This window comes from Coffea arabica, chromosome 5e (genome assembly GCF_036785885.1).
Source record: "Coffea arabica cultivar ET-39 chromosome 5e, Coffea Arabica ET-39 HiFi, whole genome shotgun sequence".
NCBI classification, from domain to species: Eukaryota; Viridiplantae; Streptophyta; class Magnoliopsida; order Gentianales; family Rubiaceae; genus Coffea; species Coffea arabica.
In genome coordinates, this window is record NC_092318.1 from 14033061 (window position 1) to 14052828 (window position 19768).

Consider the following 19768-nt stretch of genomic DNA (forward strand, 5'->3'; position numbering starts at 1 on the left):
TAACTATTTCAGATAAAACATCATTAATTGCTAACTTCGACTATTATAGTAATTTCACCATCGCGAAATTCATTTGCTTTGGATAATTCCTCACTTGATGTCCAAATTTGCTGCATCTAAAACATGCACCAGTTTTCAAATAATATAATCCAGTTTGAATTTTGTTATAGGTTTCACACTTAGTAGCTATGCTTCTCTTCTTAAAGTGTCCATTCTTTCTTTTCTTTCTCCTTTTATTCTTCATAACAAGTTCATCTTTACATTTCCCTTTAGTAGTGCGGAAACTTCCTTCACCCCTTTAACTTGATTGCTATGAAAGTCTTGAGATGCTACTTGATTAGGCAAATGCACCAATTCAAACTTATTCTGCACCTCTTCCGGGATCCCTTCGTATTTTTTTTTTAGTTCTATATTCTTGTGCAGCAGCTCAATTTCCTCCATATATTCTTGTTTCCATCGTCTTTCCCAGTGGTCAGCCAATTTCTTTTGAAATTCTGCTTTCTTTCGAAAGATGTCTATTTCCTTATGCATATCTCCCAAATTTATCATATCACCAATTCACTTAAACTCAAGTGACAGCCTGCCAGCAAATCAAAGGATCGAAATGAGTAATTAATCACAATTGAAAACTCTAGCCATACAACTCTTCCATTCTTTTGCTTACAAGTCACCCAAGAAACATGAATCTTAGCTATTCCCTACTGAAATAAATGAGAAATTTAAACACAAATACTTACTCCTATTCTTGGGTCTTCCCACAAAAATTATTAGCATCGCTTATACATATAACAAAATACGGAATCATATTCCTTAAAACAAAAGTTTCGCACTCTAACTCACTTTCCATTATACACTTACAAATTTTCTTAAGAAAAAACCATAAACTCTTACCCCTGCTAGTGCCTTTTACAATCCTCCATCAAGGCGGTCATCCTAATTTTGCCAAAATTCGCATACAAGTGTAGAACCCACATCCTTGTCCCCAAAGTCTCCATCTATAATCCAAAACTTGTAAAGAAATAAAAGTCAAAGCCTTGTTCCTATGTGGCTCGCAGAAAGGTAGGAAATAAACAAAGGTAGTCAAGCAAGAGTTAAAATGAGTTCAAAAGAAATACATATGTAACTACATCAAATCGCAACAAAATGAAGGAAACACGGGACCAGGGTATATAGATATAGGAGAAATGAAATAGGCCTGCAATACTAACACCTTAAACATTCACGATGACCGCAAAGCTAGCCATTATCTATAGAAACCCTAGTCAGACATGTATGAGACTAGTCTATGACGGCACCCATTGATCCACTCTCTTTGATTAATACAATCTCAAGTCCAATATTAGAATCTTTCGTGTCTTGACCTTTGCCATAAAAACTTACATCAAGTGCAATCAAGATACCGACCCTTATTCTAGTGCTTTCCACTTTTTGGTACTTGGGTACAAGAATCCGAAATAAGATAATTCACAACTCCAATCGGCTGGTCCTAAAAGTAAATCACCTAAATTTGAGATTCCTACTTGATGTACATATCTATCTTCCCCAAGGATCATATAAAGGTTTTATGCCTATAACATTTATGATTTAGAGTTTACGCTCAAGAAAAGTACTTAGTCATTTACACTCATTCACATAATCGGAATCATAACATCACTTGGCCCAATCTCACCCTGCGTAGAGATTACGCGAGTAGGCTCTGATACTACCTGTGACGACCCTACCTTCTCCTTGACTCATACCCAAAGGTTTGGCGGACCGCCTGCCCAACGCTCATCAGGACTCACTCATGCACCACGAAATTTACAAAATAATAACCTCAATAATAAGAGTAATAATGATTACTGTGAGGACTTGCAAATTCCTTATATATTTCTTGAAAATTTTCTTTTATTTAAAAATTATTTGGAAAATACTATTCTAGACCATCTTACTACTCAATCACCCTAGAAAAAGTGCCAATGATCATAGGAAATTAGGGTTTTCCTTTCCGATTTCAATTCGAAGTGAAATAGGGTTTTTCGTGTACCCGTAGTGTAATTATCCGGTATGGAGTAAGGATCAAATTTGGTGCTTAAGAGTGACTTTTAGGTGAGAAATGATATGTGATTAGAAGCTATGATATAAAGTTAGTGAATAGGAAGTAAAAACCCTAGTACGTGTAATTTAAGGAAAACGGTTAGAACTGACGTGTACCGTTCGTTACCGAGTGAGTGCACCGATTAAACCCTACTTTATTTCTTTAATCTCCTCATTTTATTTTGACTAATTAACCCTCAAAATATCTTATACATGAGTCACCATGGTGGGCCAAAGGAAGAAGGAAGAAAACTCTAGAAAGAACACATGTCAAACCCTTATTGGAAGGAGCTTTGACTAATTTGTATCAACCATCATCAAACAAGAATTTAACCAAATCATCTCCATGATGCGTGACGGATCTAGACGAACACCAAGTTGAATCGATAGGCGGAACTCTGACCCTTCTAGAATCACAAGTCACGAACTAAGGATAATCCTTAACCCAAGACTAGCGAATTTAGTGAACCAAAAGTATAGTTAGAAGAACGCCACAACCAAGGAGACTACTTGATTGATAAGTTCAATGAACAGCTTGAGATTGATTCTCAAGTATTCAAAGGAAATTCTCTTGAGGCAAGAGAGAGTGAAATAACTCACATATATTTTTATAAAAATCTGAATTGTCCCCTCATGAATGAAAACCTAGGCTATATATAGCCTTACAGGACTCAAACCCTAGAATGTCCAATGGACGACCTTGCCCTTCATTAAGGGTGAAAATATCTAACAACTAATTGACTAAAATTAAGACTCTGAATTCGGCCAAAGTGAAGTGAAAATTGACCGAAATTATTAATGCTAACAAACAACTAATAATGGTAACCAAAATCCTAATTAGCAAGCTAGTGCTCCGTGAACTAGTCTTCACTTGGTTCTTCCATTTGAAGGAAAGTGTATAGAGTAGTTTCTCCATTATGTAATCCTTCAATGGTCCTGAAGTCATCACCAACTCGTTCTTGAATCGTGCAAACAAGAGCTTGAAGTGATTCTTGAATTCTCCTAGCACGCGCTCTTGTAATTGGACCACTGGGTATTTGCATGACCTGAGCACTAGAAGTTTGAGCAGCCTTGAGCCCCTCCTCATTAGTCCCCTCCTCTTGAAGTCGATTTGTCCCCAAATCAAACTCATCGTCTGCATGAAAAGGACTCAAGTCAGATACATTAAAAGTAGCATGTACCCCATACTCACCTGGAAGTTCAAGTTTGTAGGCATTGTCATTTATACGCTCCAGGACTTGGAATGGACCATCTCCCCGTGAAAGTAGCTTACTACGCCGTTTGACTGGAAACCTCTCTTTGTGCATGTGTATCCATACCCAATCGCCAGGCTCAAAGACCATCTTGCGACGCCCCTTGTTGGCACTTTGGATGTATTGAAGTGTACGCTTCTCGATGTTGGCTCACACCTTAGTGTGTAACTCACGTACATATGCAGCCTTGGTCTTACCATCCAAGTTAACTCTCTCATGAACAGGTAAAGGAGTTACATCCAAAGGTGTGAGAGGGTTAAAACCATACACAATTTCAAACGGCGAATAACGTGTAGCAGAATGGACAGTGCGATTGTATGCAAATTCCACATGTGGTAAGCAATCTTCCCAAGATTTAATGTTCTTTTTAATAACTGCGCGCAATAGGGTAGATAAAGTCCTATTAACCACTTCGGTTTGACCATCAGTTTGTGGGTGGCTAGAAGTAGAAAATAGCAATTTAGTACCTAGTTTACACCACAAAGTTTTCCAAAAATAGCTAAGGAATTTGGCGTCCCTATCAGAAACAATAGTGCGTGGCATGCCATGTAATCTAACTATCTCACGAAAGAATAAATCTGCAACATGCTTAGCATCATCTGTTTTAAGACAAGGAATAAAATGGGCCATTTTGGAGAAGCGGTCAACTACCACATAGATTGAATCATGTCCTTTTCTAATTCTAGGTAGTCCAAGCACAAAATCCTTTGACAGATCAACCCATGGTTCCTGTGGAATTGGCAAAGGTGTATAGAGACCATAAGGGTGTACCTTTGATTTTGCTTGGTGACAAGTCACGCACCTTTCGATGTGTCGTTCCACGTCACTCCTCATGCGTGGCCAGAAGAAATGTTCTTGGAGAATCATTAAAGTCTTGGCAATGCCAAAGTGTCCCATTAGCCCTCTTCCATGAGATTCTCTTACTAGGAGTGTGCGCATGGAGCTCTTGGGAATGCAAAGCCTGTCCTTGTAGTATAAGAACCCTTGAGAGATGAAATAATGCTCACGAGAGTGTCGTGGCAAGGATGAAAAAATCTCACCAAAATCTGAGTCAGTTGCATAAAGTTCTTTAAGAAATTCAAAACCAAGCAACTTAGCATCTAATGTAGTGATAAGTGTATGCCTTCGCGAGAGTGCATCAGCCACTACATTTGTCTTACCTGTCTTGTATTTGATCACAAAGGTAAAACTGTCAATGAAGGTAATCCATCGTGCATGTCGTTTACTTAACTTGTCTTGAGACTTGATATGCTTGAGCGACTCATGATCTGTGTGCAAGACAAACTCACGAGGGCGAAGGTAATGTTGCCATGTTTGTAGAGCTCGCACTAAGGCCATTAGTCCTTATCATAGGTTGAGTAATTTAGAGCAGCTCCATTCAACTTCTCGCTAAAGTAGGCAACCGGGCGACCCTCTTGGAGTAAAACAGCTCCAATACCTATACCAGAAGCATCACACTCCACTTCAAAAGCTTTGTCAAAATTAGGAAAACTAAGAACAGGTGCATGTGTGAGCTTGTGTTTAAGTAATTGGAAAGACTTAGCTTGTTCCTCTCCCCAATGAAATTACACATCTTTCTTGACAATCGACGTAAGTGGGGCAGCAATTGTGCTAAAGTCCTTGACAAAACGCCTATAGAAGCTTGCCAAGCCATGGAAACTTCGCACCTCACTTACATTAGTAGGGGTTGGCCATTCACTAATAGCCTTCACCTTTTCTTGATCAACATGAATTCCCTGCTCACTAACAACATATCCTAGGAAAACCAATTGATTTGTGCAAAAGGTACACTTCTTAAGGTTAGCGTAGAGGCTTGCCTTGAGAAGTGCATCGAGGACCATTTGTAAATGCACAACATGCTCATCTAGAGTTTTACTATAGATTAAGATGTCATCAAAGTAAACGACCACAAATTTACCAATGAAAGAGCGTAAAACATGATTCATGAGTCTCATAAAAGTACTTGGTGCATTGGTTAGCCCAAAAGGCATGACCAACCACTCAAAAAGTCCATGTTTTGTCTTAAATGCAGTTTTCCATTCATCTCCTTCTTTCATGCGAATTTGATGGTAACCACTTTTCAAATCAATCTTAGTAAAAATGATAGCACCATGTAATTCATCAAGCATGTCATCCAAACGAGGTATGGGATGGCGGTACTTTACCGTGATGGCATTAATTGCCCTACAATCAGTGCACATTCTCCATCCTCCATCTTTCTTTGGAACAAGTAGAACTGGTACAGCACAAGGGCTTAGACTCTCCTGAATCCAACCCTTACTAAGCAACTCCTCCACTTGTCGTTGTTGCTCCTTGGTTTCCTCAGGATTGGTCCTATATGGTGCCTTGTTTGGAAGGGAAGATCCAGGAATGAAATCAATTTGATGTTCAATTCCCCTTAATGGAGGCAAACCAGTAGGTATATCCTCAGGAAAGACGTATTGATACTCCTGTAAGAGGTTAGTAATAATACTAGGCAAAGAAGCATCAAGAGCATTAGTGAGTAAGGATTCCTTGCCAAATAAAATAAATAAAATCTGATTAGAATGCAAGGTCTGTCTCACATTTTTCACCTTGGCAAGCATGCTGGGTTTTCTCTCCTGTGTGGGCTCTAAGGCCGAATGAGAGTGATCCAACTTGCTTGAAGAAGGGTCGGCCGTCACTAATTTCTTAGCTTTGGCGTTGTCCTTCTTGGTGGTAGCATGCAAGTCATACTCTTTTTGTAGACTAACTTGATCCTCATGCACTTGTTGAGGTGTAAGAGGTGCAAGTGTAATCTTTTTACAATTATGTATGAAAGAGTATTTGTTCAAGAAACCATCAAAAGTGACTCTTTTGTCAAATTGCCAAGGACGCCCTAAGAGTATATGTGCAGCTTGCATTGGTACTACATCACACATAACATCATCTTCATACCTACCAATGCGAAAAGTAACCAAAACTTGTTTATGAACACGTACCTCTCCACTGTTGTTTAACCACTGAAGCTTGTAGGGACGGGGGTGCTCACTAGTTGGCAAGTTTAGTTTCTCCACCATCAATGCACTAGCAACATTAGTGCAACTTCCGGGGTCAATCACCAAGCTGCATACCTTGTTGGTCACATGGCACCTAGTGTAAAAGATGTTGTCACGTTGAAACTCATCTTTACTAGTTTGAGTAGCTAGGGCCCTTCTTGCTACCAATCCAACTTTGTCTTGAATTGGAACTTCCTCTATCTCATCTTCCTCTTCAACCAAGGGAGGCATGTCTTTGTAATCCTCCTCTTCATCATCAGTGACAATGTCTCCATTTGGTAGGACAAACGTGGTCCTTGGGTTTGGACATTGGCTTGCAATATGCCCAACTCCTTGACACCTCCAACATTTGGTATCACGATTCCTAGGTTTTGGAGTTTCAATTGTTGGCTTGGAAACAACCTTGGAGTCGGTTTTGGTAAAAGGTGGCCGTGAGCTTGACCCGTGATCTTGCTTCGGCTTTGGAGGGTTCCAAGCGTTCGGACCTCTCTCCTCCCTTTTGGGCTGGAATGGTCGAGTAAATGGTTGCGGATTAGGGTTATAATTTCTGGTGGTACCCCTCCGCTTGAGCCTTTGCTCAATCTTGATAGCCTTTTCCACCATATCTTCTATCTCCACATAGTATTGAAGCTCAAGTTGATCGGCTATTTCAACCCTCAGACCACTGAGAAATCTTGCCATTGTCGCCTCTCGATCTTCTTGAATATCAGCTGTCAACATGGAGATTTCCATGTCCTTGTAGTAGTCCTCAACTGAGCGTTGACCTTGTGTCAAGGTTTGAAGTTTTTGGTACAAGTCTCTATGGTAGTGACTTGGTACAAATCGCTTCTTCATCAGTCTCTTGAGCTCAGTCCAAGTGGTTATAGATGGTTCTCCACACCTTCTCCTGCTTGTAGCCACTTGTTCCCACCAAACTATGGCATAGTCGGTGAATTCTACTACGGCAAGTCTCAATTTTTGTGCATCGGTGTAGTCATTACAATCGAATACTAGCTCTACTCGACTCTCCCATTCAAGGTATGTATCCGGATCATATTTGCCTTGGAAAGGAGGAATCTTCATCTTAATCCCCTTGATTGCATCACCGATTGCTCTTGTATTTCGCTTCGGTCTTCCTTGCTCGTATGCCTCATGTTCCGAATCGGCATTGGAGTCACTAGATTCCTCCAGGGTGGATTTTCCCCTAGATTTCCGAGAAGAAACCCTAGATGAACTTAGTTGATCAATCTGCTCATGGATTGTTTCCAGCCTTTGGTCAAATCTCCTCTGCATTTCCTTCCACATATCATCCATTTTACGTGATAACTGAGCAATGGTAAGTTCATTTTCCTGAGACATGGTGAAACCTGCAAAACTTGACAAATTGTTAGTAGAAAAATGCCTCACTTGCTCCCTTAAGTGTTTCACTCAAGTGCTTATATCACTCTAATGCTCTCACCAATTCACTTCTCAAGCCACTTGATTGTTTCCTTTGAAGAAATCAGAAATTTTTTCAAAGAAGTTCAATCGAACCTTAATCAAATAGTATCCAATTGTACCAAAGCAAGAGTAGAAACGGAAAGCTCAAGTAATGAATTCGATAAGGAATGGAACGAGGAAAAAGTGATGTAAAAAAAAAAATGTCCAAGTACAATGATGGAGTTTCCCAAGTGTTTACTTAATTTCCTAGTTGATTTTGGGAACCAAGTTAGGTGTTGGATTTGTTTGGAAAATTCCTTAAAGTCGGCTATCCAAATCAGAATTGTTACCAAAAAAAAATTTCCAGATTTCGTTCCCCTTAACCTTCCTCAAAATCAGCTATACCAAATCAGGGTTATTTCCAAAAATTTTCCAGATTTCCTTCTCCTTATTCCTTTCCTAAAGTCGGCTGGTCAACCAAGTGTAAAACAGATTTTGGTAGCTTCCTATTCTACCCGAAACTATCCTCCGAAAATTCCAGAATTTTGCTGCTAAAACCCCTCCATAAACTCGGCTATACTCCCCTCTCCTTGCTCCCAAATTTCGTCCCTTACTCCCCCCAAAGACAAGCAATTCGGCCCCTTCCCTTCGCTCCACACAAGGACAGATTTGACTCTTGGTCCTAAGCAATGGCGTCACAAGATAATGCAAGTGATGTTACACAAGAATTCCCCAAGCGGCTTGCCCAAGAAACCTCCAAGAGATTTTCTCCTAAAACAAGAAAGCCCTGTATGGATGCAAGAGCGTACAAGAAACTTTTTGTACGAAAGGAGGTACAAGTCTTCAAGAATCAAGATGATCAAGGATCTCAAAGGGTGATACAAATAATCAAGAGGCCAAGTGTTGGAGACCTTCAAGAGGAGGTTGGTCAGAATTTTTAAGCCCTCTTTTTTTTCGGATCAATATTCAAGAAACAAAGTGTAGCAAATCAGATCTTGGCAATAAAGAACACGATTTCCTTTTCTTTCTTGTCACCCGCGCACTTCCTCTTTCTTTGTCCTTTTTTTTTTTGACTCTAAGAACACACAATTACTCGGCTGTTTTTTTGTAAAAATTCCAGAATTTAATGTCAACCCAATGTTCTCCTTCAATCCTCCAATAACTATCAAGACATGTATCAAAGTTTCGAGACTTCAAGATTAGTTTCAAGAAACTCAAGAAACCCTAGATTATTGTAGTCCCTCTTCAAGATTCCAACCCCAAACAAGTTTAACCACAAAAATCAGTTTAGGAAATTAATGAAAACAACTTGGTGGAATAAACTAAAGTTTGGACAGATTTGGCAAGAAACTTGCGCCCAAGGAAACCCTAGTTGCAAGTGAAACCCTAGCCGTCGCGGAATTTTTTTTTTTTTTTTTTAATATTCAAACAGAATATGCAAGGCACACAACTCGGTTACACTTGAAGGCAGGCTTCAAGACAGAATCACACAACAAGTAATGCACGAAGTGGACGCGAAGCAAAAGAAACCAAAGAGCGACGCAACAAGAACAAACAAAGGCGGACATAATTTTTTTTTTTTTTTGTAATAATAATCGAACTTGACACAAAGAGAGACACGACCAGTTTTGCAAGATAAAATTTACTAGAAAGCTTACGAACAAACTCAACGGGATATACTTGATGTCGTCGACTAGCTCTGCTGATGCGCGACGGATCTAGACGAACACCAAGTTGAATCGATAGGCGGAACTCTGACCCTTCTAGAATCACAAGTCACGAACTAAGGATAATCCTTAACCCAAGACTAGCGAATTTAGTGAACCAAAAGTATAGTTAGAAGAACGCCACAACCAAGGAGACTACTTGATTGATAAGTTCAATGAACAGCTTGAGATTGATTCTCAAGTATTCAAAGGAAATTCTCTTGAGGCAAGAGAGAGTGAAATAACTCACATATATTTTTATAAAAATCTGAATTGTCCCCTCATGAATGAAAACCTAGGCTATATATAGCCTTACAGGACTCAAACCCTAGAATGTCCAATGGACGACCTTGCCCTTCATTAAGGGTGAAAATATCTAACAACTAATTGACTAAAATTAAGACTCTGAATTCGGCCAAAGTGAAGTGAAAATTGACCGAAATTATTAATGCTAACAAACAACTAATAATGGTAACCAAAATCCTAATTAGCAAGCTAGTGCTCCGTGAACTAGTCTTCACTTGGTTCTTCCATTTGAAGGAAAATGTATAGAGTAGTTTCTCCATTATGTAATCCTTCAATGGTCCTCAAGTCATCACCAACTCGTTCTTGAATCGTGCAAACAAGAGCTTGAAGTGATTCTTGAATTCTCCTAGCACGCGCTCTTGTAATTGGACCACTGGGTATTTGCATGACCTGAGCACTAGAAGTTTGAGCAGCCTTGAGCCCCTCCTCATTACTCCATTTCTTCACCACCTTGGCTGAAAATAGAGAGAGAAAAAGGGGAGAGAAACTTCATCTTTATCAACTAAATTTCTTGCCTAATCTTAAACTCCAACCATAAATCTTGTGAATCACTTCACCAAAACTACTCTTTAGGGAAGATTAGAGCTTTGTATGGCAAGATTTTGAAGGAAAGATTGTGGTCTTCTCCTACAAGCATCCTAGGAAGGTATCATGGCTTTTCACCCTTTTCTTTTTCCCAATTTTGGTTAAATATGGCTAGAAGCTTTTAATTTTGAGTTACAACGTTTAATTAGTGAGTTTTGTTGGAGTTGGGGGGATGATTAGCTAGGGTTTCATTTTCAGCTTTGATTATGATCATATATCCTTTAATTGATGTTATTAAGTTGCTAGTTGGAGGTTTTGATGATTTAAACCTAACAAACATGAAATTCTAGCAACAAAGTTCTAATTCCAGGTTTAAATTCTCACAAAACACCATTCTGCCCATTTTTGTTTCATCATGATAAAGGCCGAATTAGACTTCATATAAAACATGAAAGTTGTAGATAATGATGATTTATAGGTGCCTGCAAAATTTCAGCTCAATCGGAGCAACGTAGCCTATGAAACGACCGAAATACCCCTGCTTCCCTGTATTTATCCGAAATTGATAATCAGCTTCTGTAATTGGATGTTTTGACCAGGAATACTACTGATTTGGTTGTCAATGTCTTCTTAAGATTTATAGCCTTATATCTTATCTTTCAAATGGATTTGGAATAACTTGAATTGGAGTTGTAGGTGTTGAGATATGACTGAATAAGTCAGGACTGCTGCAGTACACTGAGCTGGAAAATCTGGGGTTGTTTTGGTAAATTTTACCTGGATACATTGTAAACTGGACTGAGTAGCCTTCATAAAAGTTGTAGCTCTATGTCTTAGCTTCGAAACGGTATAAGTTTCATACCAATCCGATAAGCGTAGCCTCTGATGTGTCCATTCCGCAAAACCCTATCAAATCTGTCTTTTACTAAAGCTCATTTCTGCACATGTTGTTAACTTGATTTTGTACTCATATGACTTTGAGCCTATTGAATGGCTATTGTGATGAATTTATATTGTGTATAACTTTGGGATTGGCTGAGGAAAATAATGAAGCCATAAATAGCTGGAAAATTAGGTAAACACAAAGGGCGTGCTGCCCAAATTTATGCTCGAGAACTAGAGAACTATACTTGCAACTTGAGTAAGGGTTAAGAGTGAATATCACTTGAACCATCTAGGATGTTTGCACCTTCTTTTACCGAGGTATATAAGTAAGATTTGGCCCAACTTATACCCTTGAGAAATAAAATAATGACTGCTCGGAGTACGTTTTCTTTGTCACTTCGACTTAAATGGAGATTTCAAAGTTTTACGAGTAAGCATAAGTTTTACAAATATTTTACTCATAGCCTTTGGTTTAAATGTATTCTTTTCACTTCCAAAACTATACTTATATTTTGTACTAGTAGTTATTCGGATTTTCTTGGGTTCCCTTAAACTTTAGAGGGGTTTAACTGTAATATTTTCTCTTGGCTATTATTAGAGTTTCTTGGCGATTGAGAGTGTTATCCGGGAGGATACTTTGGACATTATTTTGCTTAAATAGGTGAGTGTTCATTGTTTGTTATATTCTCCTTGACTTCATGACTTGTTGTTATTGTTTGATAATGTGTTAAGTGTTTCCAATGATTTCCAAAACGAATTTTCTAGGCGAGCGTGTACTTTATCGCGCTCGACCTAAATGAAACGTGAAGTTTTCAACGATTTAATGATTGATACATTAGTTGTGCATGATGTAAGCCTTTTGGCTGAACTGAGCCCTGCCCTTCGTTACCGATCGACTCGAGCCAGAAGCGAACTCGATCGGGCGATATGGTGACCCTGGGTGTGAACGTTGGTATACTCGAGTATTACCTTGTAGGTTGGTGGAGCCTGGCCAACGTCCAGGAGGGGATGAATGAAATGAACGATCGAACGAGGGGTTTACTTACAAAAATGCATTTTCAAATGATTGGAGGAATAAGGGGAATGACAGGAGAACGAACGAACGAACAAATGGCTCCCTGTGAGCCCGTATCCTTTTAATGTATGTGTTATTATCGCTTTCCATTGTAAATGTTTCTTGAATTATTGATTATCGATGGTTAATGTATTGGCTTTGTTGTTGAATATGTGTTCGGAACCTTACTGAGCTTTTAGCTCACCCCTTTAGTTTTGTTTTCCTTAACAGGGGGATGCGAGCAAGGACGAGAACCCAGTGTAGGTTAGCCTAGTCTAGTTTTGTGTTTTGTAATGGTTCTCGCCCTAGTGCTTTGCAAGGGCTGGATGTATGACGCATTGAGAACCTTTGTATATTCGATATTTGTACTTCCTTTTGAGATAGAAATGTATATAAGTTTCGCTTTAAGTTTTGGATTGTTATTTCATTTGATCTTGTGATCTTATTTCGGATTTGATTGAGGTTCGACTGAGTCCCGGCGAGAGCTGGGCAGGCGGTCCGCCGAACCCTCTGGTTTACCTTAGGGGGAGGTGGGGCTGTCACAATTACAACCTCAGATATATACAATCATGAACATCAAATGCTCATATAATCTCTAAATACAGCCAAGGAGTCAAACTCATAAAATAAAACCAAGCAAGCTCGCTAGAGAGCTCAAAAGTGCTCACGCGAGCAACTAACAAAACTTAAACAAAGACTATGCCTTCTCCAACTCTCACTCTCAAATTCTCATCCCTGTAAGAAAAATAAATTAATGGGATGTACTTTCTCCCAATGAGATTCTAGGAAAACATGCAAGTAAACTAGTAGGCATGATACGATTCATAGAATATCAAGAAGCATGCTATGTTCAGATAGATCATGACATAATATACAGTAAAGCAAGTAATCAGATAGATTATGCAATAATGCATGGCAAAGAACACATTCATATCAAAGGATATAGTCTACTCTTATGAACAAGTTCCACAATAGCTTGTCTGGGATCCGTTGACACTCTGTCAATCATGGAATTATAATGTCCGTAGATCACCATTAAACGTCAATCTCCGTCTACCGATCATCTTCCTGCCGGGCCCAAATACCAATCAAGTACCCAAGATTCATCAATCACCTCGACCAAACCCTTGTTGGCTCAATTCGACCAACTAACCATGGGTTAGGCTTATAATCCCAAGTATTCAAGTATTCATGATCTGAGTTTAAAACCTCAAGTATTCAAGTATTCATGAGTGGAGTTGTTGACTGTCACCCAACGCTCACGTAAATAATGATTGGAGACGTTAATTGTCATCTAATGGTCTAGTATTCAAGCATGTCACGAGTTAAAGTCTTGAGTAAACAGGTTAGGAATTTCGTCCTTTACCCAAGGTTGCCCAACTTATCCGAGCGCTCTAAAGCTGGTCTCAAGCCAGAGATCCAATGAGAGGCCCAATTCATCTATTACCGACCTACAATCATGCATATGCATGAGTAACCCAAGTTCCAACTTGTCCGACGTCTTGGATAAGGTTCCAAGAGCCCAATTCAGCCGCTGCAAGAAGATATACAACCGGCCTGCATTCATGCACATATACATGCAAACCCGCATCCAAGATCAAATATTTCAAGTTCACGGAGGTCGAGTGCACATAATGATCCACTAAATGTAATAAAATATACACTCGCTTATGCAATGACAAATCAAGTGCCTAGTAATTCCGAACAACAAGTAGCATGGAATATGCAGTTGAAATGCTCACCAATGATTTATTGTTTATCAAAATCAGGTTTAGGCTTAGCTCCTTGGCCAGATTCTAAACCTGCGATCAAGTATCGTGTAGCAAAATGCAATCAAATAGGGTTTCAAAATATACAACCTTGTTAATATCAAAGGAAGATCATGTAAATAGAACTCATGATGCTTAGTAAACCATATGCAGGATATACACATGCCCTTTTTGGAAGGAAAACGATTAAAACTTTCAAGTTTAAAACTAGAGATATGCAACTAAAAATCATGTTTAAAGTGGCCATTGCTTCCTCCTTGTAAAATATATGGTTTTGGCAAAATTTCAATTTATATATCACAACCAAGGTAGATTCAAGCATCCATAAGCAAACAAGGTCCAAACCAATCAACAATCACACCACTCTCACACTTACCCACTTTCACCACAAGAAAGAAAACCGGCAGCATCTCCCCTACTTTCTTTATGTTTCTCATTCAATTTCAAAGTTTAATTTCATGGCAAAACAACCCTAATCGAGACCACAAGTTTTAGGGGACATATGGTACATATTCAGGTCACAAAGGCTAACTGTGACAGCCCCACCTCCCCCTAAGGCGAACCAGAGGGTTCGGCGGGCCGCCTGCCCAGCTCTCGCCGGGACTCAGACGTTCACTACAATCCTCAAACAGATTACAAGATAAAACTCACATATTACATCAAATTCTCCAAAATTTACATGTCAAAAGCGAAGCGGAAACGATTCTCAACTATACATAAAATGATTTCCAAATCCAAATTGTACAAAACATAGGCCATCCAGACACATGAATAAGCACAACAAGTCCTTCCTTTGCCTTGAGCCCTGTGGAGGGGAATAAAATATTTTTGGGGTGAGCTAGAAGCTCAGCGAGTAACCAGGAAAATCATTAAACAAATATATTTCACAATGTTGCATTTCGATCATTTCGATGATGTCATGATTCAGAGATCAAATGTACGTTTAGTGCTCTCGTGAGCCGGTGAAATCACAGCACTTGAACACCCAACGCTCAAATAGATCATTTAACATTAACATTAACATTAGGAGGGAGCCCCTTTTTGAGCTCCGGAGCCATTTGCTCCGTCATGTCACGAACTCACGAAAATGGTGGAGACATTGGTGTCCAGCACAAGACTTTCCCAGAACTCATTGAAGCCAAATCATGTCATGAATTCACATGCAAGCACGCATGAGATGCAATCGAGTACATAATGCAAGAAACATTTCACAAGTACTTTGGAAATAGTTTAGGGTCACTCACGTCCACGGCTCAGAAATCATCCAGCATATAACATTGCCTTGCTCAAATCCAAGTCTTAGATCACAAACTCAATGCAAACAAGTTCCTTCAAAGTTCGGACAGCACTTCCCCTGAATTTGCTAACTTCTCCAGCCATCATGGCTTCATTATTTCCTCATTCCAACCCAAAGGTACACACACAACAACAAGTTCATCCAATAGCCATTCAGCAAGCTCCAAGTAGTACTAGTACAAGTCAAGCTAGGGAAAAGTCCGGAAATGAAAGTTAAGCTCAAAACCAGAAAAACAGTTTTGACGTCATTTTGCGGTAATGGGACCAAAGGTACTACGATGGTCGTATGAAGGTGCAAGATACACCGTTTCGAAGCTAAGAGATAGGGCTACAATATTCCAGAAGGTCACTCAACCCAGTTTCGAGTGTAACCAGGTCAAAAATGCAAGATACCATACCAGAATCACAAAAACAGATTCACAGAACGCATTCTAGCGGAAACATCATAAAGCAGGCTATCCAAGTCCAAATCCAGAAATTCCAAAACCAGCTGAAAGCTAAGAAACAGGGCTAAATTTCATCAGAAGACCTAAACAACCAATTCGGAAGCAATTCCAGCCAAAACAACCAATTACAGGCGCAATTCTTACATTCGGATCAAACCAGGACAGCAATAGTAATTTCGACTTTTCTCACTATACGCTACTCCGATTGATCTGAAATTTTTCAGGCACCTCTAAAATGTCATTCCCTACAACTTTCATGTTTTAATCCAGGGCCAATTCGGCCTCTAACTAGGAGCTAAAAATTCGGGCAGAATGTTCCTTCACAAAACCTAATTTTCTGAAATTTCTTCCAAACCAGAAATTGATTGCAATTGTCCACTTTTTCCACCTCATAGAGTCATTATATACCATTTCCAATCATCATAGATAGCCACACAATCATGCTTATATTAAAACAGAAAAATCCCCAAAAATAATAAAACTTCATCACTTCAACCACAAATCAAGAAATAATCCATCAAACCATCTCTTTAGCCATCACAAGTCACTAATTTAGCATAATCAAGAACAAAGAAAGGATTGCTAGACATGAACCTTGAAATATCAAGAAAGTTGATGGCTTAGTCCTTTGCCTTCTCTAATCACTCCACCACTACCTTCAATCTTCCTAAACAAGTGACTTTTGTGGAGGAATTTGAAAGTTTAACGGTTGATTCACAAGATTGAGCAAGAAATGGAGTTGGAGTTGAAGGCTTTCTTCTTGTATTTTTGCTCCAAGAGGTTCGGCCAAGACAAGCTTAAAATGGAGAGAAATTGGTCAATTTTTGAGGTTTAGTAAAGGTGATGCAAATTAGTCAAAGTCCAACTTTGAATAAGAAGGTGACACATGTCACCTTTTGGTTTAAAACTTATCTTTTTGTCTCTCCAATACAAATATCTTAACACTTTGTAAAATAATATCACTTAATACAAAATTCCAACAAGTTGTCAAAAATATAATGCATTTACCGCACTTGCGGGTCCCACGTTCAAAATACGCTTTTAATTTCTCAAAAACTAACCAATACTAGAAAAATCATTTTCAAACTATCTCTGCTCATAAACTTTATCTAGGGAATTTTTCTAATAAAGAAAATGTAGAAAAGCCGGGCGATTAAATAAAATAAACACTAGAAAATTAGAAAATTTCCGGGTTCTCACACTCATTCTTTTCGGGGCATCACACTAACCACATTAAACAACTATACCAAGGCTGGAAATTTTGAACCCTAAGCTGGAAATTGCAAACTAAAGTTGGAAAATCCTATTTTGAAGCTAAAAATTCATACTAAAACTAGAAATTCCCATGTTAAGACAAAAGGACATATCAAAGCTTAAAATGGCATTCCAAGGGCTGATAATTAACCTAACAAAGCTAGAAATTGACTACTAGAGCTAGAAAAATAGTATAGGGAAGCTAAAGTGCATATTCAAGTTAGATACTCTCATATCAAAACTCAAAAATCATATCAAAGCTACAAATCTTCATCTCAAGGCTGGAAAAATTCAAATCAAAGCTGAAAAATTCAATCAACTTCACAAAACCATGAAGTCTTCCTCAAAACTTCCATAATCAAGTCATATATCCATTAAAATGCAAGATAAGAATGGGAAGGGAAGTTTCTTAGCATTATACCTTCAACCCCAAGAGGAAAATGCAAAAACAAAAGCCTTCTTTCCCAAATCACTCCACCAAAAGCTTTCTTGCTCCCTTGTTGCATCTTTCTTCGGATTGGATTAAGGATTCTTGTTGATTTTTTCTCCAAATCAAGCAAAGATCAAGGTGAAAATTTGAAGTTTCTGCTTTGCCTTTTTTTTTCTCTAGAGTTCAGCCAAAAGGAAAGAAAAATGGAAGAAATTTTGGTGAAAATTGCAAGACTAAGACTAGAAGAAGTCTTGGTCAAAGGAAGCTTCTAACGTTGACACTTACCGTCTCATGGTTCCATTCCTATCTCTTTGTCTCTCTTAGCCTCTTATGTTTCTTTAATACACTCTTAACACTTCTAATCATATAATCTCTCTAACACCACACCCGTTCTTATTCACCAAATTTCTTACACACTTCACCAACTGATCACACTACTACAATGCATCACGAAACTTAACATGCACCAAATTATAAAAGAAAAGATAAAATTCTCGACTCTATCGTTAAAGTTTTTACAAAATTAAGGCAACTAAATTAAAACAAAAGAAAATATAATTAGCTTATTCAAACATAAGGGAAATTATAGGAAAAATAGAAAATAGTTTCCGAGTCCTCACACTTCTAGTTTGTGAATTACCTTCTTTTGTCATTCTTTTTTGCTGCTTTCATCTTTGCCATTAACGTTTCTAAGTTTTGGTCTTTTACTGGGGGTCCATTCCATGTGGAAACTTGGGATGCCTCACTATCTAACATTAACCAACCCTTGTATTAATTGGCTTTATAGCTCTAGGGTGTTTAACTGCATCTACTTGACCATCTTCTAGATCAATTTTTGCTTTATAGTCTTGCCTCCTGATCTATCCTCTGATAAATTGAAAAGTTGCTAGCTCACACATTCTCCTAGTCGATCTTTCATACTCATCTTGTGTGGTTGATCAACTTATAACATACATTTTAGGTCATAAGAGATCTTCTGTAAGTCCTCTACTTGTTTGTCTAGTCTCACACTAGAGAACTAATTAATGAGTTAGGAAATTTGTGCTTCAAGTTTTTTCCTCCAAACCCACATCTAGGAGTTAATATTAAGCTTAAATCGTTACTTGTTTAGTATCAGCTACTTGGTTGGTTTCCCCAAATATCACCTCATTTTGACACTATGTCATTTGAGACACAATTTGTACTATCTACTGCAATCAATGTAGGCATTCGGTACATTATCCATTTTTCGAACACCTAGCTATGGCTTGAGAGTTAGCCATAAACTCAAGTTGATAAAATGACTGACTATTGCCCCATAGCTTGCGTATTATTGATATTTTTCATATTGATAATAACAAAGTGCTGGAAGGGGTACTTCTCAATGCCTGACCATTGAACTTATTAGCAAATTTAAGCAACCTCTTTTCAATTGCCCTCTAGATGTAGCTCCTAAGCACCACGTAGTTATTGGTCAAATATGAAAATATCTCATGAACCTTGCAAAACTTCTTCTAGCTAACTTCTCAGATGTGGGATGCTAATAATTTTTGGGATACTTGATCCTGCTCTCAACCAATAAGAAGTCAAAAATAGCTTCTAACTATGAAATATCAAAATTGTACCTTTCAGTGTCTTTAGCAAGTCTATTTTTGAGTGTTCACGATGAGGTTTATTGCTAAATTGTTGGTTGGACTTGCAAGTAAATGTTTGGTCACCAATTATCTCAGCAGTATCCATCTCCTACGTCAGTGCAAAATTGGCATACCCCCATACATGAATGAGACGCTATGGTACCTTAAGGGCTAAACCACTAGGCTGTTGCTCTTTCAATTCAACATCGCTTTCTTGAATTCATTCATATTGAAGGACCCTTATCAATTTAGCTAAATCTTTGAATGTCTTGCCTTCGTAATCCTTTACCAGCTTGAAGTTTCTCATCCCCATTAATGTCGTATCTATGTACTCCTCCTTTGGCACTTTCATATTACAGCACATTCTGGCTTCCTTGAATCGGTCCAAGAAATGTCCTATCATCTCACTAATTTTTTGAGTCATATGATTGACATTGGTGAAATTCAACTCTGATAGGGAATAAAAAATTGTCGATAAAATGCTTGCGCTATCTAATCCTAGTGCTCCATCGAGTTAGGTGCAAACTTGGTAAAGTAGTTGAAAGCAATGCCAATCAACGAATAGGGGAAGAGCTTTAAATTTAAGAAGTCCTTGTTTCGGAATTCCTCACATTGAATGTTAGACCGAATGACATGTTCAACTACTGACTGTTTGTCCTCTCCTGAAAATTTAGTAAACTCTAGGAACTTATATCTTCTTGAAAGGACGTAAGTCCTATCGATCCAAGTAGGGTATGACT

General features: G+C 38.6%; 1 protein-coding gene across 1 annotated transcript; it reads right to left on the reverse strand.

Annotated features, from left to right (window-relative positions):
- Positions 1 to 4894: 4894 nt before the first annotated feature.
- LOC140006904 (uncharacterized) lies at positions 4895 to 7639 on the reverse strand. The gene is made up of 3 exons (XM_072049577.1): positions 6290 to 7639; positions 5495 to 5779; positions 4895 to 5065 (listed from the first exon to the last, which is right to left on the reverse strand). Exons 1-3 carry the CDS (start codon positions 7637 to 7639, stop codon positions 4895 to 4897), a joined length of 1806 nt encoding a protein of 601 aa, XP_071905678.1.
- Positions 7640 to 19768: the final 12129 nt, after the last annotated feature.

Bases quoted from the DNA above. Each gene is read 5' to 3' on its own strand.
- LOC140006904 (XM_072049577.1), bottom strand. From the start codon at position 7,639: ATGGATGATATGTGGAAGGAAATGCAGAGGAGATTTGACCAAAGGCTG. The intron at 5,780-6,289 runs GTACGTGTTCAT...AACCTCTTACAG, and splicing joins GGTTAAACAACAGTGGAGAG to GAGTATCAATACGTCTTTCC. The intron at 5,066-5,494 runs GTAAAGTACCGC...GTTAGTGAGCAG, and splicing joins GGGCAATTAATGCCATCACG to GGAATTCATGTTGATCAAGA.